The sequence below is a fragment of the Xylaria bambusicola genome (assembly GCF_022495145.1).
Source record: "Xylaria bambusicola strain CBS 139988 unplaced genomic scaffold F5B22scaffold_34, whole genome shotgun sequence".
NCBI lineage: Eukaryota > Fungi > Ascomycota > Sordariomycetes > Xylariales > Xylariaceae > Xylaria > Xylaria bambusicola.
The window spans coordinates 252,568-277,803 of NW_025953587.1; the positions used below are offsets into that span (position 1 = coordinate 252,568).

The 25,236-nt window shown below is 49.1% G+C and overlaps 7 protein-coding genes and 1 pseudogene across 8 annotated transcripts; 3 read left to right on the forward strand and 5 right to left on the reverse strand.

The window, feature by feature from the left end:
* Positions 1-258: 258 nt before the first annotated feature.
* F5B22DRAFT_648498 (nuclear cap-binding protein subunit 2) lies at positions 259-1,020 on the reverse strand (the record flags this gene model as incomplete). The annotated part of the gene is made up of 3 exons (XM_047979022.1): positions 259-658; positions 741-883; positions 955-1,020. 3 exons carry the CDS (start codon positions 1,018-1,020, stop codon positions 259-261), a joined length of 609 nt encoding a protein of 202 aa, XP_047828936.1.
* A 326-nt stretch (positions 1,021-1,346) lies between these two features.
* Positions 1,347-4,857, forward strand: F5B22DRAFT_300278 (uncharacterized protein). Its single transcript, XM_047970516.1, has 2 exons — positions 1,347-2,019; positions 2,076-4,857. The coding sequence occupies exons 1-2, from the start codon at positions 1,672-1,674 to the stop codon at positions 4,392-4,394; spliced, it is 2,667 nt and encodes an 888-aa protein (XP_047828937.1). The 5' UTR covers positions 1,347-1,671; the 3' UTR covers positions 4,395-4,857.
* Positions 4,858-5,409: 552 nt separating this feature from the next.
* Positions 5,410-6,878, forward strand: F5B22DRAFT_637688 (uncharacterized protein; the record flags this gene model as incomplete). Its single annotated transcript, XM_047977475.1, has 2 exons — positions 5,410-5,470; positions 5,530-6,878. 2 exons carry the CDS (start codon positions 5,410-5,412, stop codon positions 6,876-6,878), a joined length of 1,410 nt encoding a protein of 469 aa, XP_047828938.1.
* A 1,345-nt stretch (positions 6,879-8,223) lies between these two features.
* On the forward strand, positions 8,224-8,361 carry F5B22DRAFT_t137 (annotated as a pseudogene). Its single transcript has one exon. The product of its transcript is annotated as a tRNA-OTHER (tRNA).
* Positions 8,362-11,684: 3,323 nt separating this feature from the next.
* On the reverse strand, positions 11,685-13,255 carry F5B22DRAFT_648501 (uncharacterized protein; the record flags this gene model as incomplete). The annotated part of the gene is made up of 3 exons (XM_047979023.1): positions 11,685-12,410; positions 12,521-12,567; positions 12,682-13,255. The coding sequence occupies 3 exons, from the start codon at positions 13,253-13,255 to the stop codon at positions 11,685-11,687; spliced, it is 1,347 nt and encodes a 448-aa protein (XP_047828939.1).
* Positions 13,256-14,583: 1,328 nt separating this feature from the next.
* On the reverse strand, positions 14,584-18,681 carry F5B22DRAFT_614759 (phosphatidylinositol 3). Its single transcript, XM_047975481.1, has 5 exons — positions 18,175-18,681; positions 17,927-18,113; positions 15,455-17,870; positions 15,197-15,401; positions 14,584-15,148 (listed from the first exon to the last, which is right to left on the reverse strand). Exons 1-5 carry the CDS (start codon positions 18,252-18,254, stop codon positions 15,109-15,111), a joined length of 2,928 nt encoding a protein of 975 aa, XP_047828940.1. The 5' UTR covers positions 18,255-18,681; the 3' UTR covers positions 14,584-15,108.
* Positions 18,682-19,550: 869 nt separating this feature from the next.
* Positions 19,551-21,139, reverse strand: F5B22DRAFT_300427 (uncharacterized protein). Its single transcript, XM_047970517.1, has one exon. It carries the CDS (start codon positions 20,800-20,802, stop codon positions 19,624-19,626), a length of 1,179 nt encoding a protein of 392 aa, XP_047828941.1. The 5' UTR covers positions 20,803-21,139; the 3' UTR covers positions 19,551-19,623.
* Positions 21,140-23,603: 2,464 nt separating this feature from the next.
* On the reverse strand, positions 23,604-25,171 carry F5B22DRAFT_300464 (Alpha/Beta hydrolase protein). Its single transcript, XM_047970518.1, has 4 exons — positions 24,959-25,171; positions 24,651-24,901; positions 24,522-24,594; positions 23,604-24,461 (listed from the first exon to the last, which is right to left on the reverse strand). The coding sequence occupies exons 1-4, from the start codon at positions 25,083-25,085 to the stop codon at positions 23,716-23,718; spliced, it is 1,197 nt and encodes a 398-aa protein (XP_047828942.1). The 5' UTR covers positions 25,086-25,171; the 3' UTR covers positions 23,604-23,715.
* Positions 25,172-25,236: the final 65 nt, after the last annotated feature.

The window sequence follows — 25,236 nt, forward strand, 5'->3', positions numbered from 1 at the left end:
TTATTTATGCGCCCAGCTAATTGTAATTTAACAACGTTGTCCAGAGGCTCTGGTCATCATGACATCTCAGGTAAGCCTGCTCCCAGTGATTCAGTGTCTATCGAGATCAACCGCAATTCCTTATCATGGCCGGCGGCTCTCGCAGCCGCTCTTCTCCTTCTTTCTCTTTGATTATGATTTGGCCGGCTCTTTTCACGATCATCTACGTTAACTACTCATTTCCCCTTCTTCGAGACCTGGCTCGTAGTGATCCGATCCCTATCGAAGTCTACCATAGTCGTCTTCATGGCGGCCATCCCTCTCACGATTCCTTTCCGAATCACGCAGCCTTTCTGCCTGAAGGGCCCTGCCTAGACCGCCCCTACCCTCGTCGAAGTCGTCACGATACTCGTCGCGCACCTGCCCACCCGATTTGCCACGACCGTATTGGCGGCCTTCTTCAAACCCTGGATCCAGATCGGTACGGATAACACGCTCATCAAGCTTCGTCCCACCGATATACTTCATACAATCGAGGGCATCTTGGTGCGTGTAATACTCTACGAAACAGAAGCCACACGGCGTCTTCTGAAACTTGTCCAATCCCATAACCAAGCGTTTGATCTCGCCGCATTTTGAGAAGAGTTCATAAACTTGCTCTTCAGTTGTATAGAAAGACCTAAGGATGAGTTTGTTAGCACGAAAATGGACCAGATAGCGGGATGCGTGTGTCCGTAAGTGAAATGGAATATGGCACTGACAGATTACCAACATAGAGTGTAGTGGCATTCTTGAGAGGATCCTCGGGCGGTTCCTCCGGTTTGGCGTCGGCCATGTCTGTATCCCCGTCTTTATTGCCGTCTTTGCCATCCCGCCCATGATCATTCCGTCTTCTTTTATTATTCTGAGATGTTCAGAGTCAGCTAGTCCGTGACACGATAGGCAATTACCTGGGCGAGATGAGAGCTCACTCACTCGGTTGTGGTAATAGGCACTAGGTTGATCCAACCGGTCGACGGTTGATCGCAGGCCGGAACGCATATTGAAGGACAAATTCGTTGTCTCCAGTGCAGATATATTTACACAAGACTTATGTGTCCGTTGCTAGAATCTTTGATAATTGTAAAGTGACTGAGAGGTACTATAATCAATGGGTGAGAAGTTGAAGGAGATGATGAGCTCTGGTCTTGGATCCACTTTAATGTAAGTACCTACCCTACCAGGTACGTATCTGCACATCAAGCAACCTACCTACTGTAAGCTACAGCTACAGGGTAGAGTAGAGCTGTCGCGTCTAGACGCGCCTCATGGCTTAGCACAGTCCTGCGTGGGTAAGTAAGTATCTAAGTACATACCTATGTACCTACCCACCACTAACAGGAACAGGCTACAGCACCTCCAGCAAGCGTTGGCTGGGGAGCCTGCATGTCATTGGCCAAGGCTCCCAGCACACCTGAGCCACGGGCGGGAGATGCGCTAGGTCAACACGCTAGGTAGCCTGGTATCAGGTATCAGAGGGAGAGCTCCTGCAAACAGCAACCTTGCAATCTTTTTGCCTGAGACGATCCCTCAGGGCTTCAAGCTGCACTTTGGCATTTTCCACAACCCGTCATACCCAACCAGACATGCACTTCTCTTGAAAGCTGCGCCACTCGCTCGCCTCGTTCTCGTCGTCTACCATCGCCATTCGAGATGCCCAAGATAAAAGCATACACCCCCGCCTGGCTTTCCAGTCCATCGCCTGCCCACCAGCTATTCGCTCCGAATCCTGATAGCTCCCCGAACATACCCTCTCATGCCTCAACAGCAGCCGCCAACGCTGGCCCTCGCCGAGTTGTCGCAACCAGAGGGTCCGAGGTTTTCATTGCCGTGGGGAAGGAGATCCGCTGGGGTGATCTGGTCTATCTCAAGGAGAGATGGCAGGAAAAGGCAGCTCGCGGCCGAGGGGATGTTCACATAAAGCGCGAAGACGATGATGAGGTCGATGACAGTGATATAATCAGAGACTCGATCGAGAGTGGATGCGCCGAAGGCTTCCGGGTTGGCATTCCTCCATAAGCTATCACTCAGCAACGGCCTTGACTAACCCTGCGCAGACCATCAAACCTCCAACCATTGGAAGCGATATCCAACAGCTAATCATATCACCCTATGCTAACTTTATGGCCGTTCTGACTACCCACACCATCCGGATCATCCTCCTTCCTGATCCCTCTCACCTTACGGCTCCTAGTCTTGACATGATCAAACCAAAGTCGTGGTCCCTTGGTCCTACAACCCACTCCGATGATCGTTCACCTATCGCCTCTGCCCTGTGGCATCCCCTTGGGGTTGATGGTTCAGCCTTAGTAACGGTGACAAGGGATGCAGTAGTTAGAGTATGGGAATTATCGCAGAAGGACCGGTGGTCCTTCGATACATCTGCTTTGACAATAGATCTTCAGAAGCTTGCTGATGGAGTGTCACTAGACGAGAACTTCTCCGCCAGCAATCTTGTCAAGAAAGGCTTCACTCCCGACTCCTTCGATATGGAGGTAGCGGCAGCCTCCTTCGCGGAAAGAGGATCCGGAGGTTGGTCTTCCATGACACTATGGATCGCAATGACAGGGGGTGATGTGTATGCTCTGTGTCCGTTGTTGCCAAGTCAATGGGCCCCCCCTCCCACTCTCATTCCATCTCTATCAATATCCATAGTTGGTAACCTAGCCGCAATCGAGGACGACCCAAACGTATCTGAACAAGCCAAGTTATTGGCACAGCAACAGCTTGATTGGATGTCTGATCTTGATAATCAAGAACCACGGGTCATCGATGGTCCACCAGGAGAACCGCCTACAGAGGTATACACGAGACCTTCACGACCCGGTGTGGTACCACGTCTCCAAGGACCGCTTCCTCTCGATCTAGGCCCCGACAGTGAGGATGAATTGGATCTCAACCTAACGGATATACTTGTCATTGGCGAGAAACTCGACACCGAAGATCTTATGTATGGCGAGGAGGAGGACTTGGAGATGGAAGATACCGAACGAGAAGGCTTGTCACTGTCGATAATCTGCCTGCTCTCGTCCAGTGGGCGGGTGCAGATTTGCTTAGATGTCGGTGGCACACAGGCCCAGTGGCTACCGCCCCGGAACAAGTCGAAGACCATGGGCCGCTTGGTTGGTACACCAACGTTATTGACCTTTTCAACACTTGACACACTGGCCGCTTTAGAAGTAACGAGCGAAGCTTGGCCGGTCTTCAGTCCTGATGTTACCTCTCGATACTCATTCTATATCACCCATCCCTCCAGCCTCACCTATGTTTCCTTGGCGCCCTGGGTTTTCCGCCTTGAAAGTGAACTGCAGGGGGATTCGGAGGCTGGTTCTGAGTTCAGGATCAACCTCCTCATCAACGGCCAGGCCTCCACACGAGAGCGCCTCTATAACAGCCCAGCTCAGAGCGATATGCAGCTACCTCTAAGCGCAGCCGTTGCAATTCGAGACCCTGACCTTGGTTACTTCCTATTATCTGCTACCCCGTTTGAGCCAGTTGCTCTAATATTCGACGCACCAGAGGACGATTTCGTGCCTATACAGGCGAACTCGCCATCCTTCAACCAGGAAGTTGAAGTTCAACCACTAGAGTTCTTCGAGCCCCGTCCTGTCTATCAGCCCTCTCACGCGTTTGATGAAAGTTCGGTGCTTCCTAGATTTATTGAGCAGCTCCGGACAAGTCGACACAAGGCAATTATGAATCAAGAAATCCGACTATCTCCACTTACGTTACAGCTATTCACCGAGGCACACCAAATTCTTAGTGATGAGACCCACAGGCTTGGTGTCGCCGCTTCTGAGGTATTCCGACGTTGTGTAAAGCTCCAAGAAGAATTGGAACAACAAATTACGAAGGCAAACGAAGTTAAGGCAAGGGTCGAGGCTATTACGGGCGAAGACCAGGCTGAAGCGGGCGAAGAACCCGAGCCAAGTAATGCCGCTATCGAGAGGCGGCTTCAAAACGCCAAAGAAAAAGGAGATGCCTTAAGCCGGCGCTTGGAGAAATTAAGAAAGACGGTCAATAAGGCTACCAATCGGGAGCTTAGTAAGAAAGAGCAAGACTGGGTTAAGGAAGTGAAGGCTTTGGATGCCGGCATACATGGAACATCTCACACAACAGATGGACCAAATCGAGCCAAGCAGTGCATGGACAGATACCAGAAGATTGCAGAGCTAAAAGAAGAGCTTGCAGAACAAGCCAAAGCACTTGAGGCTCCAAATGTCGAAGAGGATAGTCCTACTCCTTCACGGACCGACTTGCGTATCCCATCAGAGCTCAGGCGCGCAAAAGTTGGCCAAGTCAAGGATCTCCTCGAACGAGAGACAGCGCTGCTCGAGGCGGTCAAGTCAAGGCTGGGACGCTTGGCGGTCGGGTAGGAGTCGAAACAATGTACAGAATCGGTTCTATCTGTCCTGGATGACCATTGTAAAACTGTCAAGGCTATTCCGATTTACGTCAGCGCATGTGCAAGGTCATGGGTGGTCAATCGACCATATGATATGTGTGAGGTTCGACAACTATTCGAAGGTGGTCAGCGCTGCCTGCCCGTGGTAGTTCCTTCTTGGACGCCTCAGTTGCATTGTAGCATTATCTGTAGGCATATAGAGGCTCTTGTATGACACCTTTTTTTTTTTTTTAAACCTTATGATTATGTGGCGTTGTCGGACGCAAAGTGCGGCACCACAGTGCTAGCCAGCCTCATCCTATCGTGTCATTGGCTTCTCCGTGGAATCTAGTAACCCGACTTTTTCAGCGGGGTGAACTCAAAGTGCACATCCAAGTTGACCATACAGCACTCTGAACTAAGGGAAAAATCAAAGAGTCAATCTGCACCTGTCCCTCCTCATATCAGTTCGCCAGCTAGGAAATATCAATATCGAGAGATGTCTTTTCTATTAAAACCCGACAGTGTGGGATGATGATTCGGGGTTCTCAGGGGGGTGTCCTAAACAACCTCGGGAACCCCCAACTGCTCGCCTCACTTTTGAAAAATCCTCGCGGCTTTCCAAGCCGGACCCTATTCTCCCTCGCAGTAGGCTGGCTACGTGCAGTGCGGCATCTTCACGGTTGTCCGAAGAGGCTAGACTCAGTGAAACGGTTCTGCGTGTGTTGCAGGAGTACGACGGCTTCTCACCTCTCTTGTCATCATCGTCTTGTAAGCCTCGTTTGACCAATAGTTGCCACCAAGCTCGAACACAAAGGGGACCGTGGCTGCAGAGAGCCATCATCACCTCACATTTGGCTCACATATAAATAAGATGGGCTTTCCGGACACTCCGGCCATGATGTCTGAAGCTATCTATGCCAACTTTATTTTCCTCGATGCTAGTGTACCTCCAAGCGGCCCCCAATCCGGTTCCAACCCAGCTTCAGCACCCACTAGATACCGCCATGGCCCCCCAATTGCTAACCCCGTCGACTCTGGTCTTCGATAGCCGTACGCAAATTATAAGTCAGTTGCTTCACCTCTCTTACATAAGACCGTGCCCTGTTCTGATTGGACAATCTCAGGCAACTGCAAGTTTCTTATAAACAAAGGTGACAATATCGAAGTAGTTACCAGCAAAGATCCCTCTGGCAAGCTCTTCAAAGCACTGGCAGTGCAATGCGGCGAAGAGTCTCGCGAGCTTCTACTAGAGTCAGAACACTGTGAGAATGCCCAAAAGGCAGTCGAATCTCTGCATACAAAATCATGCGAAGCAGTCCATAACTACACTGCGATAAATGGCTTCGCAAGGCCCCGCGACCTCAAGACGACGTTTCTTGAGCCTAGCTTGAATGACAACGATGCCGCCTCTATCATTTCCGGCCGCTCTGATTCATCTACTGCAGCCATTTCCGAATGGGGCAGCTCTGGTGATGAGGCTATGATGCTAAAGCACGCATCAAGGACCAACAGGGCTTCAAAGGATCGACAACGTCCTTCTGGTCGCCCCGGCAGTTATATCGCGACGACTACTGGTGCTCATGAGCTACTAGGAGAAACCCGTTCAAGGGGATCCCTTCGAGAGGTCACCTTCGATCCAGCACCCCCACGCGGCCGCGCTGTCCGCCCTGCCCGTTCTTGCTCGCCTCCCCTTGTTTTCAGACAAGGGCCTCCGCCGCCTCCCCCTGGTAACCCTGGCACGAATGGGCCTTCAGTTCCGCCGCCCTCGATGCGAAACGTGCCCATGCCAATACCCTCACACCCTTACCCATCGGGCATGGCAGTCGGGCCGCCGCACCCCGGCCGTCCGCAAAATAACATGAACCCACCCATGCCTCCGGCGCAGCACTTCCAGTGTCTTCGTGTCCCGGGGTACCCGGCAGACGGTCCCTCTTTTCCGACGCCTTTGGCGCCCATCCGCCCTACCAAACCAGCAGGCCCCAGTGCCTCCAATAACTACCACGGTGGCAACGGCAATGGCCATAGCAATCACCTATCCCGTCCCCTCTCCGTCTTTCACCCCCAAGTGCGCACCCACGCCGTCCGTATCACGGTGCACTGGCTGCGTCACGGTCAGCATCGCATCATAGCCCAGTGTCAGCCAACTCGCGAATCCCTGCAAAGCGCGGCCGTTACGGACGTACGCCTGAATCCAGATGCTTTCACCAGCGACGGCAACAGCAGCAGTAGCCATAACGCCAACAACAGGGATATTAGAGGCATAACGGCCCTGCGTGCACATGTGCGCCAGGCCGTGTTTGCTGGCGAGCCGTACGACATGAGGACGTTCCACGGCCAAGACCTGGCACGCCTGTTCCACGTCATGGCTGCCGACGACAACATGCCGTCCTTCGAGGTCGTGGTGGAGGAGCTCCCGCCGCACGACGCCGAAGACAGCGACTACGACGGGGCGAGCAACATGGGTTTTCCTTGACGTGAGACTTGAAAACTTGGCCCGAGCAAGCATGCATCGACCACCCATGATATTAACAAGGCGGATTGAGTAACCGTCTACTCGGGCCGGGTCAGGCAGGACTAGCTCGGCTTCTTGTTTCTTTTTTTTTTTTCTCCACCCTGGTAGGATGTCTGTCTCAACACTCTCTCCTACTCCGTAATCTTTCGCGTTACATGTGACGCACAAAGCGCGCGATTTCTTGGCTTGTTCCTTTTTTATCATTTTCCTAGGCCTTTTGCTCTCATTGCTTGGGCTTTTTTCTCCTCTTTTCTTCTTCTTTTCTCTCTCTAAACGCAGTCATGCACTGGCAGAGCGGCATTAAATTGGAATTGTCATGAATTGGTTTTCACCTTTACCTACTCGCTTCATGTTTTTTTTCAGGCCAGGTTACACACCTTCATGAAACAGGAAACAGAAAAGTATTGTGCAGATTTCTTCAACACACCACTGTCTACCTCCTTGATGCAGTGTTCCCAAGTTTGCTTTGCTATTTACAGTGCTTCTTTAGTATGCAATCAGAAATAGTTATCTAGAAACACGGGCGACTATTGCTGTGTCCACATCTAGACTGAATTTAGACATGTAATCTAGGATTGAGAATCCTGCTAGCAGTATCACAGCATCTTGGTCTGTCTACACGTGGGCAGCTTTGCATTTCGATACTTCAAAAATTAGCCCTGTTTTCGTAATAACGATGAGGTAGCGTGCATTGCCCTCCCTTTTGTCCTTACTACACTAATAAGCACCATTCAATCCCCGTTGGGACTCCCACTTCCGTCACCTGTCTGGATGTATTAAACGGACTTTTGTGGTTGTATGTGTGTCAAAGACCCCAACCCTTCCTTGAGAGGAAGCCCAGGGAAGGTTGGTGACGGAAGTGGAGTCACAACGGGGTGCTAGACCTTACGCCTTGCCGCTCACAAACTCGATACGTGTAGATGTTGTATACAGAGTGAGGCTCGCGAGGCTCCTACGTTCAAGATAGCCGTAGTTCCCACTATTAAAACATACCTCAAGATAATCCAGTTATCACTCGCCCTAGGTATTTATACATGGCAGAATAGAGTTAATGATCGACAGCAGGCGGCCCAGTAAGAAGGAATTCATCACCAACCAAGTTTCGAACTATACTACGGTGCTATACACTATGGGTCTAGGATCAAGGGTATTCCTATTTTGTCGGCGTTTTCAGCAGAACCGGTCAGTAACGGGTGACGGGGACATGGATTTGTCTTAGGTAATAGCCAGCCAATAACTTTGCTTGATCCATTAGGTAGTCTTAAGTTTGTTTTGTGTGCTGTACATCCAACAAGCAGCTTCGACTGCCCGGTTAGCTCAATCGGTAGAGCGTGAGACTCTTAATCTCAAGGTTGCGGGTAAGTTCCCACAGTCAAGTATTCGAGCCCGACTCATTCATAGCTAACGCGCGCCGGCGCCGCAGGTTCGACCCCCGCATCGGGCTCAATTCCTGATGCTTCCTGGTTAACTGGGAATTGCAACTATCTTTTTCTGTTTTTTTACAATTTTTTAATTTTTAATTGTTTTTTTTTTCATCTTGAAATGATGAAGTTATCATTATTCTTGGTTGTGGTGTGAGTCTGGATGAGTGACAGGTGGCTGTCAACTGTACCACTCAGATTCACCCCGACATCATCCCATTAACAGTGCACACTAACCCTAAAAGGTTCACACCAGCTCTTACAAAAGACCAGTGAGTGACATTGAACAGAATTACATGCTTGATGCTTCCAACTTCACTGTAAAACTAATCGGTGTTTGAAACTCTTATTTTCTTGAAGTATCTTTTTCTCTGTCCTTGGTACTATTTGGATTTTCTCCAATTTTTCTCTTGCAAATTCAAGAGGTAGGTAGGCATTGTAAAAATGGTAGGCGATCACCAACCACCTATAAGATCGACATCTACATTGTGGTGTAGACTACCTAAAACACCTTTGAGGCGACGATATCCAAGCTGTTCTTTCCAAATACGCTGCAACAGCCCTGTCGCCCTCATATTTCGATAGGTAATCAGTAAATTCGTTCTCGTGTGATGACTAGGTGCCCTCCGTTTCCTCCTGGCCCACAGTGAACACATACATAAATAACATCCATGTTCCATGTCATTTCTAGGCGAGGACTACCGGTACACGCACGCCATCAACATCATACTCGACAGGCTAGGTGCTTGCAATATGGGTATTTAGTGCGATCAACATACTTACGTAGCCGTATGTGATCGTCCAAAGCCGGATTCAGGAACGACGAGCCCAGTCATACACGGGGTCAAAACGACGGCAGTTGTTTTCAAACTAGCTACCACCTTACTGTAAGAGGGCGTGAATCGCGAAATGGTCTGACCGTATGGATTCCACGAGGCCTCGACTCCAAGGGCCCATATCACCGCGTTGTAGTGTGTCACATTGGGAATTTTGTACAGAGGCTACACTAGGATGGCCAGATGCCCCCTTTTCTCCCTGTCTGCCACTGGGAATGATTCCTTGTGTGTAATTCATCTACGCAACTCCATGCTACACTGCAGCGGTGGTGTATCGATGGGCGGTCGGCGGTGGGAATGAAGCAATCTATTCTCTTTCCCTCTTGGCTGCAGTACGGGCATCATGAGATATCTATGATACGGCATGGGATGCCTCCGTGCGAGGGTTGGCAAGGCAAGCTCAGGTGACTCACGTAAACAAGCACCGGGTTCACGGAGAGGTAAGGGATTGGTCCGTTTCCCGTCTCTTTTTCCTTGTGTGTCTTCGCGGGTTCTCGCATGAGGGTTGAGGGATATGGACTACCTACGTGACAGTCCTTTTTCGGCTTCTCTCCTTGTGTCCTGCGTAAGTCGGCTGTGTGATATACGTACGGGTAACTAGGTGATACGGAGATACCATCTTGCGACCACAACACCACACCGCACTGCACTGCCGGAAGTTGTATAGGCGAATAGATGGATGGATCTGCAACCCCCCGATCTGGGTGTTGCTGTGTGCTGGATACCCTGGAAGTGATTGCGCGTCTGGTGGCTACACGGAACGCAGACATGGGTGTGGCAGACTGTCTAGACTACCTACATTAGTACGAGCGAAACTCACACGTAGTGTAGTACGTACATATCGTTCATCCTATGACAGGACGAGAACGCCTTGGGGCACGAAAATGAGGCTACACCAAAAGTACCGAGAGGTCGGACTCGGGATGGCACCCCAACAAATAACATAAACAGAGTAACCAGTAACACACTTGTTTGGCTAACACATCCGGGATATTGCCTGTCTGCTGCCCTCGCCTCCGCATATGACAGATATATGGGTGGGTGGGTGGACAGGTAGTCTGGCATCGGCCGGTTACTTGCTGCGGCGCCATTCCACGACATTGAAGCGTTTTCGACGGCATGACATGACACATCACCAGAAACAATCGATGTGTCAGATTCAGACAGGCGCGAGAGCAATATCGAGACCCTTCTACCGGGTTGTCGGCATGCCACGGTGAAGCCGACTACTGATTGATTAGGTCACACCATTCCAGAACAACGTGGATCACGAGAATTAGGACTCCTCAAAATACAACAATTGGGCAACCTTACTGTTTGAATCCAGGTCGTTGGTCAGTGGAAAGCGAAATACTTGGCTGTTGCGTTACATCTGCCAAATAGAGATCATAAGGCCATAAAAATCATCCAACAATTTTAGAGAAGGTTGGACAACCTCGCATTGGACCAAGCTGTCAGTGCCCCCCCATGGCCGACTCCAGTTCTAGGAGGCTTCACAGCCGCAGTAAGTATCGTAGTTCTTCAGGCAGTTAGAATCACAATGTGTGCCTTCGTCAACCCATTAGCAAAGGACCTACGTAGGTGGGGGTCTTTCTTATCCGACATTTTACTCGGTTTTATCGTGGAAGTACTCAGGGACGTGTTTCGTATATTTCGCATTGCTAGAGACTAGTTACGGCAAATCTAGGAAAAAAGCATGGCGATCTAGAAATCGGGCTATCTTCGCCGTGTCTTGGGATTCCATATGCTATAATGCCACAGCATATTTCAAGGGCTTCCCTTCAGTTCAGTATCCCCTTTTCTTCATATCTGTTATCCGATTACTGTTTCCTCGACCGTGCCCCAGCCTCTACGAATCATCTAAACGACGACCGAGGCTGAAACTTTCTTGCAATGGATGTATGGCTTTCTTCTTTCTCCTTTGTAAAGCTTGGTACAGAGCGAATGCCAGCAATGGCGAAAGAAGTGCTTTCTCAAGTATTTTCTGGTTCATGGTTTCGCAAACGGTATTATGAAACAATTAAGAAGAGAAACGAGTACGGTTGAATCATTCGAGTTCTGCTCCCCTTATGTTGAGTTTGACGGACGTCTTTCTTCAATGTGCATGCTATTGCAACTCGGTGCTATTTCCCAGGCAATAGTCATGGCAAAACGCAAAATGGAAATGGAAAGGGAAAGGAAGAGGCAAAGGTTGCAGGATTTTTTGATTAGCTTTCAAGAGGAGAGAAAGAGTCAGTGCCGAAGCCTCCTGTGCCATGAACAGGAGTAGTGTGTATGATCAATGGAAATAGGTGTGATCCTTGTTTTTTCCACCTCTTCTTGAGCGAATGAAGCAGCACTCAATTTGTCTTGGTTAATCGTGGTGCGCATCCTGATGTTGGTTCATGCCCGGGCTTTCTTCTCTGTCAATCCTATTGAAAACACAGCCACGGTGGTTGCTAATTTCCATAGTAGCTACACACGCATGAGATGGCATAGATTATGCAGCAACTAGGGCAAGAGAGCAAGCACTAGTAGTCAAGAAGACCTTCGCCAGTGTCAAAATCTGTATGAAGAGGGCTCTTTTCTCCACCATCAGTGGCCACCATGCATCCTGAAGTGTACATTGGAGAACAAGGTGAACAAGGTGTCTCATAGACGGTATTGTAGTCGTAGCTAGCCTTTTCATCTGGTGGTTCAGGATACTCATAACCCCGCGCACCATATGAGTCGCTATGCGCCAGTAGCATATGTGCTCCAGAACTGCCAGATCGTTCTGGATCTGAGTCACCCTCATACGTCAACAAAGGTGTTTCCAGTCGTGGGCCTGTCGGATGAATGGACTGGCGCAGACCAGCATGGCCAAAATAGGCCGGTGAGGTTGGGGGCAAACATGCAGGTAAAGGATTTTGATCAAAATCCTCATAGGAAGTACGACGTGCTGGGTCAGCATGTGTTACTGTCTCCATGCTCTTGAAATACCCTTTATCATAGATATCGGATGGTTGATTGCCCATGTATTTGTCCTCGATAAGGGAGCCAGTATAAAAGGGCGGTGGCAGCGGAGGAGGCGGAGGAGGATGTATGCTTCTGTGACGTTTACGAAAACGAAATGGACGATCTTGTCCTGTTGGAAAACCTGATTGTTGGGATGGGAATGCCTTGTGGTCCTGACTCGAACTAGGGGTTAAATCGATATCGCGGCTTCGCCGAGCATAGACAGTGTTGGAAATCCAGCCTCTCTCAGTATTTTCGCTCTACATTGTCATGACATTATTATGGATATTCAAGGTTGACATCTGTAAGCTGACGAGGGGATGAAGGAAGGGGCTCCTTTGGGACTTATCACGGTTGGACTAGTACATACCGGATGTGCATTCTTCTCAATGCGAGCAGCACCCAGGAGATAATTCTCTAGATGCAAAGCATTAGTTTGGCAGTTGTGACGTTCCAGAATAAGGCGAAGGAGGCGGGCAAAGGAATAGACAATGCCGTGGGTTTACCAAGCAAATATCAGTTATAACATACCTCGGTCTTGTTTCGACAGATAGTAATCAATCCAACTACCCCGGGTCATCTCTTCCTCAGCACTGATGCTGGGGTTTCGACGCCGCTGTCTGCGCAGGAGAGTCCACTTGTAGAAAGTCTTGTTGAAGGTGTTGCACAGGCGCAGGAATGCAAACTTCTTCGCCCTTGTCACCCTGAAGGGTGTGGACTGTCTTTTGATGTAATCCATGACAGCTTTGTTCTTTATCTCAATAAAGTCCACAAGCTCTCGCACATCGGCTAGTGGAATATCATCCTTATAGTTATGCATGCCATGAAGAGCCTCATTCAGCTTTGTGGCAAAGGAGAAGGCCCAGTCACTGACATCGTCTTCCGACTGTCTGCCACCTCTTCTCTTCGCATGAGGAGAGCGTTGCTTCTTCCCCTTCTCTTTCTGGCTTGCAAGGTGCTCGTACTTGCAGATTAAAGACAGTACAGTGTCTAGCTCGTATTGAGACCATTCTCGTACTTTGGGCTCTTGATCAAGATTGAAGGGTAGCGAAGGGTAGTTCTCCGTAGGCGGAGGTGAGTTTGCTGTATCTGAAGAACTTGCCATGTCGAATTTAACTGTTTCCTAGCTATGTTAAAAACGCAACGTGAGTGACCATGTACAGTATTTTCAGGAGCAATGGGGCGGATACATCTGAGTGGGTGAAAAGGTGATAATATTTGCATAAAAATTTGCCTGGCAACATTGTGGAAGGAGCAATGTAGAAAACACGCAAGATACACTGTAGCCCAAAGGAAATAGGAGAACATGACATGCCGGTGACCGGAGATACAAGGGATAACTGATGCTCTTTCTTTTCTGTGCCTTACCTAGGTATAAGGATATATATCTGCGAGACCGTACTCAAACGTAGGGCAGGCCAGCGGGTTGATAGTGAATTGGTAGAAGTTGCAGCTTGACCAATCTTGCACGGAAATAGTCACTGGTATCAAAGGAATTGGAAAGGCGCCGCAAGAGACTGCGTTAGATGAATCGTATCCTGTAGTTAGAGAAAGTACGAGGAAGAGGAAGGTCGGCTGGAACAAAGTTGTAGATAGGTGCAATGATGGGAAATTTGATAGGCATGAGATTAGAGAGGTACTGCAGACCTGGGTATGAGTGAAGTGCAATACGTTTCATGGGTAAGGATGCTACGTACCGAGGTGATAGCTTGAGCTACACTGTAACAGAGTGGCCTAAAGCTGGTAGTTACCTTTGTTGAGTCAGGAAGATCTGTGAACGGGGGAGAGACGTGGAAATAAGACTTCACAGTGGTGTGGGTAGAGATGTACTCGAAAGTTAAGGAAAGCAGTAGAGAAAGAGCGAAGACTAACAAACATGGTCTGTGTGTGTGTGCGGTACAACAGTTATGTACTTTGGATTTATCGCAGGAAGGCAACAAGGTTGGTGATGTTATTTGATAAGGGCCGCATTGAACTAAACATAACATCATTTTCACCCTCAAACTGCACGTGTTGTGGTTCTGCGTGCATGTAGCAGGACAACGCGGAAGGAGATAGAAGGGGGCCAAGGGGGTGAGAGGCTGTGGGATATATCTCATTGTATATCTGAAGTATTCATTGCCCAGCGTGAACCTATGACCATCAACAATATCAAGCCAAGTAGAATTCATACATCCAAGGCACAAAACTATAAGGGTCGTTACATTCAAGGTTCAAGAGGTATGTTGATACATGTGTGGTAAACATCATAACATGGCGTTTATTCGGTGTGATATCACGGATTGACTATTCGGAGGTAAGTTTGGCAGGTAGCTAGCTACGTTGTCACGGCAAATGCCCAGCTACCCTTCAAGAAGTATGTAGACAAGTGATTAGTGACCTGTAGGTGACAACTGACATTGTGTGCTCATCATCCGCCCTTGCTGCCACAATAATTAACATCTAAGAAATCAAGGATATCAATACCTTGGATACCACTACGCACAAGCAACCAGAGGATACTTCCTAATTTTTAGTGGGCTCTATAATAAATAAGCACATGCATATGTTCGCCCAATTTCAATAAACCTCGGGTCACCTTCAACTTATATCTGGGAGATTACCTTCGATGCCCGAGGGGAACGATTAGCCGCACGGAGTGTGTCAATACTTATCCCAGATATGCTATTGTGAGGCAGTGATGGGTTTTGTGGAAGTGATACTGAGCTAGGTCTTCAATACTTGAATTTAAGTCTTCTGAGACTTGGTATGCATGGCATGTAGATGGTATAGCTAGTTAGTTATGGAGAAGCTGGTTTCTCACGTCTATGCTGGCAGTGCTGCTTCACCACAAATCCAGTTAAATCAGTTGTCCTGGTGGAGATTATCCCAATCTTAACTCTATCGCCCGGAACGCCGCCCAAATGCCAATGTTGTCATATCTCCCCCTCGTCATGACCTACATGTCGTTGTTATAGCTTAGTATATACCCTGGGTGCGATATTGGAAAGTGTCATAACTAAGGATCTGTCAGTACATAGATCTTAATATGAGAAGGCAAACTTGCAGTCGTGTATAATAGCTACCGAGAGATTTGGCGATCAAATCTGTCTCAACAAAGCTTTCGGCTTCATCGGCGCTCAAATGTAGCTGGAAACGTTGCCGTAAAGCTGCCGTTGTCTGTATCACACCAGCAGAGTAGCATGGCATCTTCGAGTCTCTTCCCATCATGTTTACGAGATCAATAATATTGTCCGCAGATCGACGAAGTGCTTTTTTGTATTAGCAACAACGATTGCTGTAGAACTCATCTGGTAAGACTTACCTTGGAACGCTTGCTTGCATAACGTTTTGTAGTCTTCAAAATCCGAAGACCCGACCCCGCCCAAAACATCCACATACTCCTGAGTGAGTTTGAAAGGGGCGGCTTCAAACCCAACCGAACCGGGAGAGTTTGAGAGCATGAATCCAAAATCAATATGAATAATGTGTCCTTCGTTATCTATGAGTACATTTCCGTTGTGACGATCCTTTAGCTGCAAAACGTATTGTATCATGCTGTATGCAGCAAGTGATCGTTTAAATGCGTCTACGGCACTTCTGTACGCATCACTGTCGGGTTTGCCGAATGTCTTGACCCAGTGATCTTTGAGAGTCGCGAAGCGCCTGCGAGGATTCACACCAGATTCTATTGACGATAATGTCAAGCTGCGCTTTAGAGAGTGTAAGGAGACACCGTTAGTAATGGTCTCGATAAGCCCAGACGACTCGCCAGTGACTAGTATTTGCATGAGCTTGACCCAAACAGGTACGCCTGCATCCACCCATATCCTGTGGCACACCTGGATCAATTGACATGCAAATGCTTCCTGCCGGAGGTCGGACCCTGTCTTCACAATGACACTGACGAGATCCCAATTTTTCATCCAACCATAAGGGGAAGTCTTTCGAATGCGTTCCTTTTTGACATGCCACGCCTCGCCAAATACAGCGGCGCTAGGGTCGTCACGGTCGCCTTTTTTCTGCACACCTCCAGTCATAGCATCGTTTTCCATCCTGGCGGCTCCAGCCGTAGGGGTGTTCACAGCTGTAAATTCATCGTCAAGGTCGGCCTCGGAAACTGACGAGGTGGCGCTTGCCTTGGCGATTATCAAGTCGAAAGTAGGTCCTTGGCCGTCATCTAGATCGAAGCTCTGTTCCTCTAAGCTCTGCATACTGGCAATAATCTTTGATCGAATAGCCGCGACTTCTTGCTTCGGCCGTTTCCCGCTAGTCGCATCCAACTGCGCTAGCATTTGTGAGGCAGTACGCATATGAGTTGCTAATGCTGAGAAATCTGGCTGTTCGTGTGTATTTCGCGGCCCCGAGAGTCCCATCTTCTGTAAGGATCCAGGGCTACTTGATCGAGACATAGATACTATAGAATCTCGTGGAGGCGAATCTAATGTCGCATTTATGAGGCCATTTGGCATAGACTTGCGAGAAGATAGTTTCGCATTTTTCTTATCGTTAGCATCATCATCGAACGCTTTGAGCATAGGCGAACTTCCTAGGTCTCCTGATGTCGGCTCGAACACGCTGTCGACCTTTTCATTCTCTAGAGATGTAGATCGTTCGCTGGTAGGCCTTCGCTGAGCATCTGATAGATCAAAAAGCCGTTTACGGCTGTTCTGCTCTGAGAGTAGTGTGCTCAGTAAGCGTTGATTATCTACCGAATTGGGGTCAAATGTGAAGTCATCTTTGAGAATTTCAATCATAAGGAGAAATGGAACCTTTTCCGCGCTATTTAGAACCGTGGCTTCAGCGGGATTGACCCTAACTATGCGATGATGCCGGCTCTTTGCAGGTGAGCCATCGACAAGTGTTGGCGGACATAAAACTGGAATATCGAGCTCCGCAGGTAAGTCCCTGGCAATTAGTGCAAGTTCGGCTCTCAAAGCACTGAGACGAGCTGGCTTGGGTACTATCACAAGCCTATTCGATATATCTTCGAGGGCTGAAAGGAACATTGTCTGCGTCCGAAAATAGTTTTGTCGAAGCAAACTGATCTTCTGATTCATACTCATCTCTGCTAGAGTGAGAGTAGTCTTTACATGGTGAGAGTGTCTACGGTAGATAGCTTCTGTTGGGCGTGGCAGCCGGGCTGAAAGTGGTGTGGCAGGGCGGGAAATGGCTTTTGGTGATCTCATCTCAGGGAGTGGAAGAGATGAAGAACTCATGCGTGCATCTACTAATTTTGAATCGATGAATTCTGGTTTTGCGTCTGCTTGAGTAAGGGTAATCTCTGTTCCAGCATGCGCTGTAGAGGATACGTCAATACTTCGCGGCGCATTGTCCGGTCCACCGACCTTCACGTCGTGGGAATCAACCCCCTTAATTCCATCTCGCTGCCGTCGTGATCTTGTCGAGGACACAGTCACCGTCTGGCTCCGTGTCATCTTAGGCGGTGTTTGGCTCAAGTCAGAAATGGCGTCGCTGGTGGGCTGGGATTTCCGTGCTTGCGCGACAGCAAGGGGCCCGGCCCATTGGGACAGTCTAGGAAGTCCAACGCTCGCTAGTACAAAGCTCGCCAGAACAGTGACGGGTAGAACATTTTCTTTTATTTTCTCCTGCCGCGCAGTATCGGGAAGCCCAAATACTATATGTTGCACCTTGTTGTAAACTCGCCGGCAGGTCTTGAAGGCTTGTGCTTGGGGTGTCAAAGCGAGGTCGTGCAGATAAGTCTGGAAGAGCCAGAAAGTCTGAAGAGGTTGCTTAGAAATGAACCATAACGGCAGGTGAATGGACGACAACTAACCAGAAGAGCCGCACTGACAGATTCTTCACACAGGTCCAACAAGAACTCCTCCAGAGCCATGGACTCATTGTCGACGCTGATTATAAGGTGGCATAGCTGAGGAAGGAAGAATTCGATGTCTTCGTATGGAAATTGGCGCAGCTTGGAGCATAGGACGTAATGAATCCCGACATGGTCTGCATATCGGCTGCAAGTTTATACGGGTCAGAGCTCGGCGTTAAGGAGATTCGAGACGGCTGTCGACTTACGACAGATATGAGACAGAGAGGAAGGGGTTCTGATTGAAAACATCACTCTCGATAAACCGCCGGAGCAGATCCCACGACATAGCGACCTAGGTGTGTAGCTTCTGTCGATAACTGTCGCCGCCACGGCGCCGGCCGTTCTATTGCTGCTATGGGTGTTGTTGCTGGGTCTCTTTCTCTTATAGCGGAGGGGACATTAACCATGTCACCTGTATCGGTCTCGAAGGGGGAGCATCAGAAGGATGTCTACCATGGCTGCGGCTGTGGACAATTCAGCAGAGCACTCGTGAACGCACCGACTGTGTGCGCATCGCAGGTTCGAGACAAGACAAAAGCGCGATCGAGAGAATGACAGATGGAATTGGAATTGCCCTATTCCGAGCCAGTGTCCAGCCGGGATGAACCTACAGCTACCCCTTCCAAGTAACGCGCGCTAACATGCCGGATACCCAGGTAGGCTAGACTGTAGCTGGTATTAGCTTTTATTAGATCAGTGGCCAGAGACCAGAGAGTCGCCAAGCGTACTTAGTAATCTTACCCCTTCGTATTGTCGCACGCGGACCCTGTCGTCGAGCCTGTACTTATTCCACTATGCCACTGTAGTAGAGCCCAGAGTGATTGGTCTAACCTGCCATCTCTAACCTGCCGTAGCTCCCGTGCTACCTGAACAAGTTAGAAGCCTACACGTCATATTTATTTATACACTAATCCGCTGGCTAGATTATACAGGTCAAAGTACCTAAGTACCTATAAGTATATTCGTGAAGGTTCAATGGCATCAACTCTTTAATATTAAGATCAAGGACAGCATTATTCTTTGCATTGTTATTCGCAATAACACGTGCAACTGAGTTTGTATCATGGAGACATAAATCGCCAGGAGCAGGATAAAGAAGAGGTAATCTTATTTCTACCTTGTTCATAACTACGCTGAAAATGACAACGTACCAGCTTATAGTTGCAACGCGATGCTCAGGCGCAACAGCACACTCCGAACACTAGAACATCATAGTTAGAAGGTTGTGTGGAATATCTTGCAGAATGTTGTTAACAATGTAGACAAAGCTGCGGAATCACAGAGTCCCCGTCCCAGACTTCATATGATTTTTAGACTTTCACTGGGATGTCTAGTTTGGAGGGTATTGAAGTTGCTTTCCCAAGGACAAAGCAAAAGCCCACATGGTACTCAATAATGATATGTGCCAGGGGCAGAGAACGCCGACATCCTGTCCTTGGTCCACCGGCTTGTCCTGTAAAGCTTAGTTTATCGTATTTACAACTGCGTTGGACCTGCCTATGTATCTAAGGTAGCCTGCCAAACCACCAACGCCGTTACCTATGCTACTGACAGTTTCGCAGACTGCTTCTTGAACGCCTAAACATAAAACCAACCATCATGATGCCTGCCTGTGATACTGGATAGAAATACTGATGATCTGAAATGAGACATATCTAGACGGCCGCCTTCTTCTTGCGACCACCTCTTCCCTTTTTCTTGACTTCGCCGGCATCGACATCATCGTCACTCTCGCTTTCTGCTTTCGGACGGCCGCTGCTTCTCGCGCCTTCTTTCTCCTCGGTTACTTTGGCCACAATCTCCCTGAGAAAATCCCATTCGTTCGTAGAGTCGATGGCTTGCTTCAACATGGGAGCGGTGATGCGTTTTGAATTCTTTTCTTTGGCAACTTCGGCACTCTTGTGTACAAGCTGAACCATGAAGAGTTCTAGCGCTTTGCCTACGGCGATCGGCGTTTGTTGCGCAACTTTGCCGACCTCCTCATCCGCCTGCATGATGCGCTTGATGCGCGCGGTAGGGAATTTTGTCCGAACGGGCGAGTCCATGACCTCGGGCTCCCTTGCCGCCGGGGCAGCAGCCTTGCCGCGTGGCATGGCGTCAGGCGGGTTAGACGTGACCGGTCGGTTGGGAGATAGGCTTGGCGGTTGTTGCTGTTGTTGCTGGTGCTGCTGGGCGTGGACGTGTTGCTGCTGTGGAATGGATTGGCTTGCAGGTTGGTAGCCTGTCGAGGTAGGTGAATCGGCGTAGGACGAATAGTATGAAGGCTGGTAGGCGGACTGATGTGGCTGTAGGTAATGTGGTTGCTGCTGCTGTGGTGCAGGCGACGGGTAGTAATGTGTACCAGGCTGGGGAGGATAGGGAACCAATGCGTGCTGTGAGGTGTGGTCGTACGTATTCAGCGACACACGTGGGTGTTGGTGTGGATGACCTGGATAAGCGTTGTGGTCGGTGATGGTGGCTGTTGTCGTTGAACCGTTGCTGATATGAACGTGACTGTTGAGATTATAATTATGATTATTATTGTTGTTGTTGTAGTGATGATGAGCTTGGTATTGGTGGTGCAATGGCGGTTGGCTGAAATTGTGTGATCCCAGTTCCAGCTGCTGCTGCTGTGGTTGTACCTGTGGCCGTAGCTGCGTTGGGGCAGAAGTCGGAGCTAGAGGCTGCAGGGAAGGATTGCCACCAGATGGAGGAGAGGCACTGTAATTGGGGAAGGCGTAGGACGGGTTGGGCTTGTAATAGGCCGAGGACGAGTGGAATCCCGGCCCAGAGTCAAAGCAGGATAAATCGGGCGACTTGGGTGCATACGACGTGTTGTCTGCGACCGGAGACATGATCCACCGTTGTCTCTAGTCTATTGTTGGGAGACGAATCGGAGATAGGAGCGCCCTGGAAAGGGACAAAGAGACACAATGCACAACCGTTCTAAGGAACTTGTGGGGAACGGGTGTTCGTTGTCTTGACTGAAGGCTTTTCTCTAGCGTCGACCGTAGCCTCAATCAACCTTCTACTCTCATGCGTACACGCTGGACGCGATGTCTGGCTGTTGAGTACCGAACCGCGACTCTTATTTCTGCTGCTCCCTTGCTGCCTGAGTGGCTGATGTTTCAATCAATAAGCAGATGACACCCTACCCCTGTCTTCACGGGAGCTGAGGACCGGATAACGGGAACAAACACGCTCTTGCTACAGTCATACAGGTACCGTAGGTATGTGGAATGCACCGTAATGCGATGATGCAATCCTCTTTAAATGATCACCAACCAGTGCCGATGCTTGCACCCGTTGGTTTTGCTGCACCTACTGCTTCCGAGAAAAGAGAGTGTGTGTGCGTGTGTGCGCGAGTGAATGAGAGTGAAGGAAGCGGGAGCTCAACGGCGATATCAACACAGGCTCGATGGCAACAAAAGACGGCAATAACTTCACCCTGGTGTCCTATACACCTACAAGTAGCCTGACTGACCTGCTGACTGGCTAGCTGGGGGATGGATGAATGAGTGGATGGGTGGATGGGTGGATGGGTGGGTGGATGGATGGCTCAAGCGTCCAACCACATACACATACACAACGGAAGGCTTAGATGCAAGAGCGCACAGCCTTCTTTGGTAGCAGCGGGGTTTAGACTGATGGATTTTCTATCCCGACTAGTAACCATTGACCAAGCAAAAGAAATCTTCACGCGAAGAGCTTCTATTGGTTGCCTGGGCTGACCAAAGCACGCAGTAGTTTTACGGATTCGAGGCGTGTAGATAAACGGGTTTTTACTGCATCCACTTTCACCCGAACCAACAAACGCCAAACACCCAAGGTATAGAAATGTCTGATGTGAGGCGCTCACAGATGCTGCTCGAACGGCTGGGCGCTTGGTAGGAGGTGTTTAGGTAATCTGGAGACGCCGGGTAGTTGGAGGGAGATAAGAAGCCCGATATATATAGATAAGGATAGCCAGATAAGATATAGGGTGCGAGTCTGGTGAGGTGGTAGCGAATTGCCAGGCGGTGGAAGTGGGGGTAGGTAGGTAGGTAGGTACGGTAGGTAGCTCTGTACAGTCGAGACAGGATGACATGCAATCATGTGGCTTAAGCTTGGATTTGGACTGTGCAGTACAGTGGTGACGTGCGCTTTTATGCTTGTTCAGAAATCCAGGGTGGGTGAGACGCGCTTTTTGAAAGGTTTCAATTGTTGGTGGCACCCGGACGGTAAGTGCCCACTATTTTATATGCGATCACACCGAAACGACTCAGGGGAGCTCTCCTCCTACTGCCTTAGGTGCCTAATTCCAGCTTGAGGTACAGATCAGGTACTTCATTCAGCCCCGTAGTCTGCGCTGAAGCCTGTGTACTCTACATGTACAAGCTTGACTAATACCTAGCAGCCTACATTTGAAGTTAGCGGTAGGTAGTTGTGCAGCGCCCCTACATAGGTGTAGTACAGCAGGTACTTACACAATACCTTACGTATATGCTCTATGTACCTACTGCTTTAATAGTTGACCACTCCTTAGTAAATATAACTGCAATACCGGTAGCATGATAATAAGTTTAAAAAGAGCACATAAATGAATCTATTTAGGCATGTAATACCTAATAAAGATAATATGCGCTAGGTATGTCTTATGTCCTTATTTACTCTAGCTCGATCTTAACCCATCTGCCAGAAAGCATGGAATGTTCTGACCTCGAGGTACCTACCAAGTCACCAGTCTATTACAGACAGCCCACCTCTCAAGATCCCCACTCACCTTTTTTCTTCTGTCTTTTTTTTTTTCCCTTCCCTGCTCTGTACTAGTACCACCTACCTACTCCACTTAGCATCACTCATCTTCACCTTACCAAGGCGTGGTCTACATCTTATGATGTATGTATGTACTACGTAGGTAGGCCTTTACATGCAGATCGCTTTAAAGTACCTGTCGAGCCCTGTCTCGGTGCGTACTCTAGAACTAGCCCTGTTTGCATAGACACATCATGGATGGGCACAGTCAGATTTACATCGTCCATCCGTCACCCTGCCTATCAGATCAGAGCAGCACCTTTGGTTGCATTATTCGCTGACTGCATGCGTACGCCGAAGCCACGATGCAATCGAGGTATCACAAGGTGACCTACCCGCAGGGTTGTACCGATGGTGCCTTAACGCCCTGAAATGTGTCATGCCTTACCTGCTCTCGACATATCAAGCTCGGCACATTTCTGCAGACTGCTAGCCTGACTGTCAATTTGTCCGGTGTGTACGCCTGTACGCCTGTACGGTAGGCCGGTTCGAGAGACCAGTTCGAGCAAACATCACCGCGAGTTCATGAAACATTGCACTTGGCATCACCCCGCCTCCTCACGGTAAGGCTTCGAAATGCATGTCATGTGCCTAATCACAGGCTGGCCCGTTGGCTCTACCACTCCATGGGAACGATTGGTACCTGCCTACATGCCCAGGGTAGGTAGTTCCACTGACTGGTTGATTATTCATCCATATTCAACATCAACACTTCAAATACCTACTCTGGATTTTGGCATTATCAAGTGATAACAGCCCGTGTGTCATGGGTGATGAAAATTACGACAAAGAGCTTTTCGGAGACCGCAAAAGCCAGTGACCTAGAAGCCGGGTGCATCAACACCAAGGTTCCTTCGTTACTGCCTGGTCGATGATGTTTGTTACTTGATCTAATCTGACAAGACACGCCTAATTCCTGCCCGAGTCATTGTGCCTGATGGGCTAAATGAAACGCAGCATTATTTCAACTGTTTCTATTTGATGTTCTTTCTAATTTCCTGAACTATTGCCTCCAATCCCTTTAACCGTTTGTTTGACTCGCTAAGGAATAGCGAGGCTACTGGCCATGCATGAATGCCACCGGTCTCTCCGCGATCAACGACTTTGATGTCACCCTTCTTCCAAAATTGTACAAGGCCCTCGGTTTCCGGGGCAAGAACTTCTTCATCTCCATACGCTACAAAGAATCCATGATCAGGAGTCGCCCGACGCCACCATTCTACATCCCGATTCTGACCTGGCGAAAGTAAGGGGTCATGTGGTGAGAGGTCGTCTCCGGCATACTCCTCGGCATATATATGCAAGTTTCCAGCATCAAGATAATCACTCCTGGTGTTGCGGTGTCTATCCGAAACGAGCGACACCCAAGGGGATATGAGGACAGCGAAAGCGGGTTTTGGTAGTTGCCATTGCCCGATCCCATTCATTACGTCTGCGTGTTGGCCCGTATTCGCCAGATGTAACAGCAAGTTGAGAATGATTGTTGCACCTGCGGAGTCTCCGCCGACGCACACCTTCCCCGGATTGCCCACTGTTGACAAAACATGTTCATATCCAGCAATGGCTTCCTCGAGTTGCCCAGGAAAACTATCATCTGGAACGAGCGTGTATTCTAATGCGAAGATTGACGGATTCCTATACCCAGCTTTCTTCAGAAGATCTAGCCAGGAAAGCAGAAACTCTAGATAGAAGTACGACGAGCCCATAGAAAACCCTCCACCTTGTATATGATCAGCTGCCATGATGACACGACTTCTCGATGCATCGGATTTTCCCTTACCATGGGCATAATAAACACATAGGTCCGGTCGCTTGGTCGGGTCATGTATTGTCCAGATACCTCGGAACCTTTTCTGATAATACATCTCTGTAAATACCGTGCCTTGTCATTAAGGTTACATCAACCTACATCTTTGTACTCGTGCCAGTGAACCGGGGACTTGATATAACCGTGGCGCAACATCCTGAATGTCAGGAAAGGCAGAGCGACTTGCTTAGAGAAGAAGACTCTCCCGACGCTTGGGTGAATATTGGCGAAGGCATAACGAACGCATCGGATAACGAAATCCTCAAACGGAGACGCTTGTTGCACAAAAGGAGACTGGTCCCCGCGCTTGGAGAAGTATCGCTCCCGAATAAAGCTATAAGGAAGCTCCAGGACTGTCGGCGGTCAACATACGATCCGGCCACCCGAGTTATTCTCGTCTCATCACTTACGCAGGAAAGGAAGGCATTGCAACACGACTGCTATCGTCTCGAACAGACCCACGTGTATCACCAGCTGAGGCGCCAGAAAGATGCAGAACACGATGCAATCCAGGTAGGAGATAGGACTGAGAATCATGACGTTGATTCGAAATATGACTGTGCTGATCTCGGCGTATTCTTCCCCTCTTCCTGGACCGAAAGCTCAAGAGTGGGAAAAAAAAAAAAGAAACGAATGAAAGGGGGTAAACACCCACGATTTCATATACTTTTCCGAGCAAAACTATATT

Bases quoted from the DNA above. Each gene is read 5' to 3' on its own strand.
- F5B22DRAFT_614759 (XM_047975481.1), bottom strand. From the start codon at position 18,254: ATGTCGTGGGATCTGCTCCGGCGGTTTATCGAGAGTGATGTTTTCAAT. The intron at 17,871-17,926 runs GTTAGTTGTCGT...CAACCTCTTCAG, and splicing joins CTGTCAGTGCGGCTCTTCTG to ACTTTCTGGCTCTTCCAGAC. The intron at 15,149-15,196 runs GCAAGTTTGCCT...ACAGATCCTTAG, and splicing joins GGTAGCTATTATACACGACT to TTATGACACTTTCCAATATC.
- F5B22DRAFT_300464 (XM_047970518.1), bottom strand. From the start codon at position 25,085: ATGATTCTCAGTCCTATCTCCTACCTGGATTGCATCGTGTTCTGCATC. The intron at 24,902-24,958 runs GTAAGTGATGAG...GACCGCCGACAG, and splicing joins GCAATGCCTTCCTTTCCTGC to TCCTGGAGCTTCCTTATAGC. The intron at 24,462-24,521 runs GTAAGGGAAAAT...ATCATATACAAG, and splicing joins ATGTGTTTATTATGCCCATG to GTGGAGGGTTTTCTATGGGC.
- F5B22DRAFT_300278 (XM_047970516.1), top strand. From the start codon at position 1,672: ATGCCCAAGATAAAAGCATACACCCCCGCCTGGCTTTCCAGTCCATCG. The intron at 2,020-2,075 runs GTTGGCATTCCT...AACCCTGCGCAG, and splicing joins GATGCGCCGAAGGCTTCCGG to ACCATCAAACCTCCAACCAT.
- F5B22DRAFT_300427 (XM_047970517.1), bottom strand. From the start codon at position 20,802: ATGTCTCCGGTCGCAGACAACACGTCGTATGCACCCAAGTCGCCCGAT.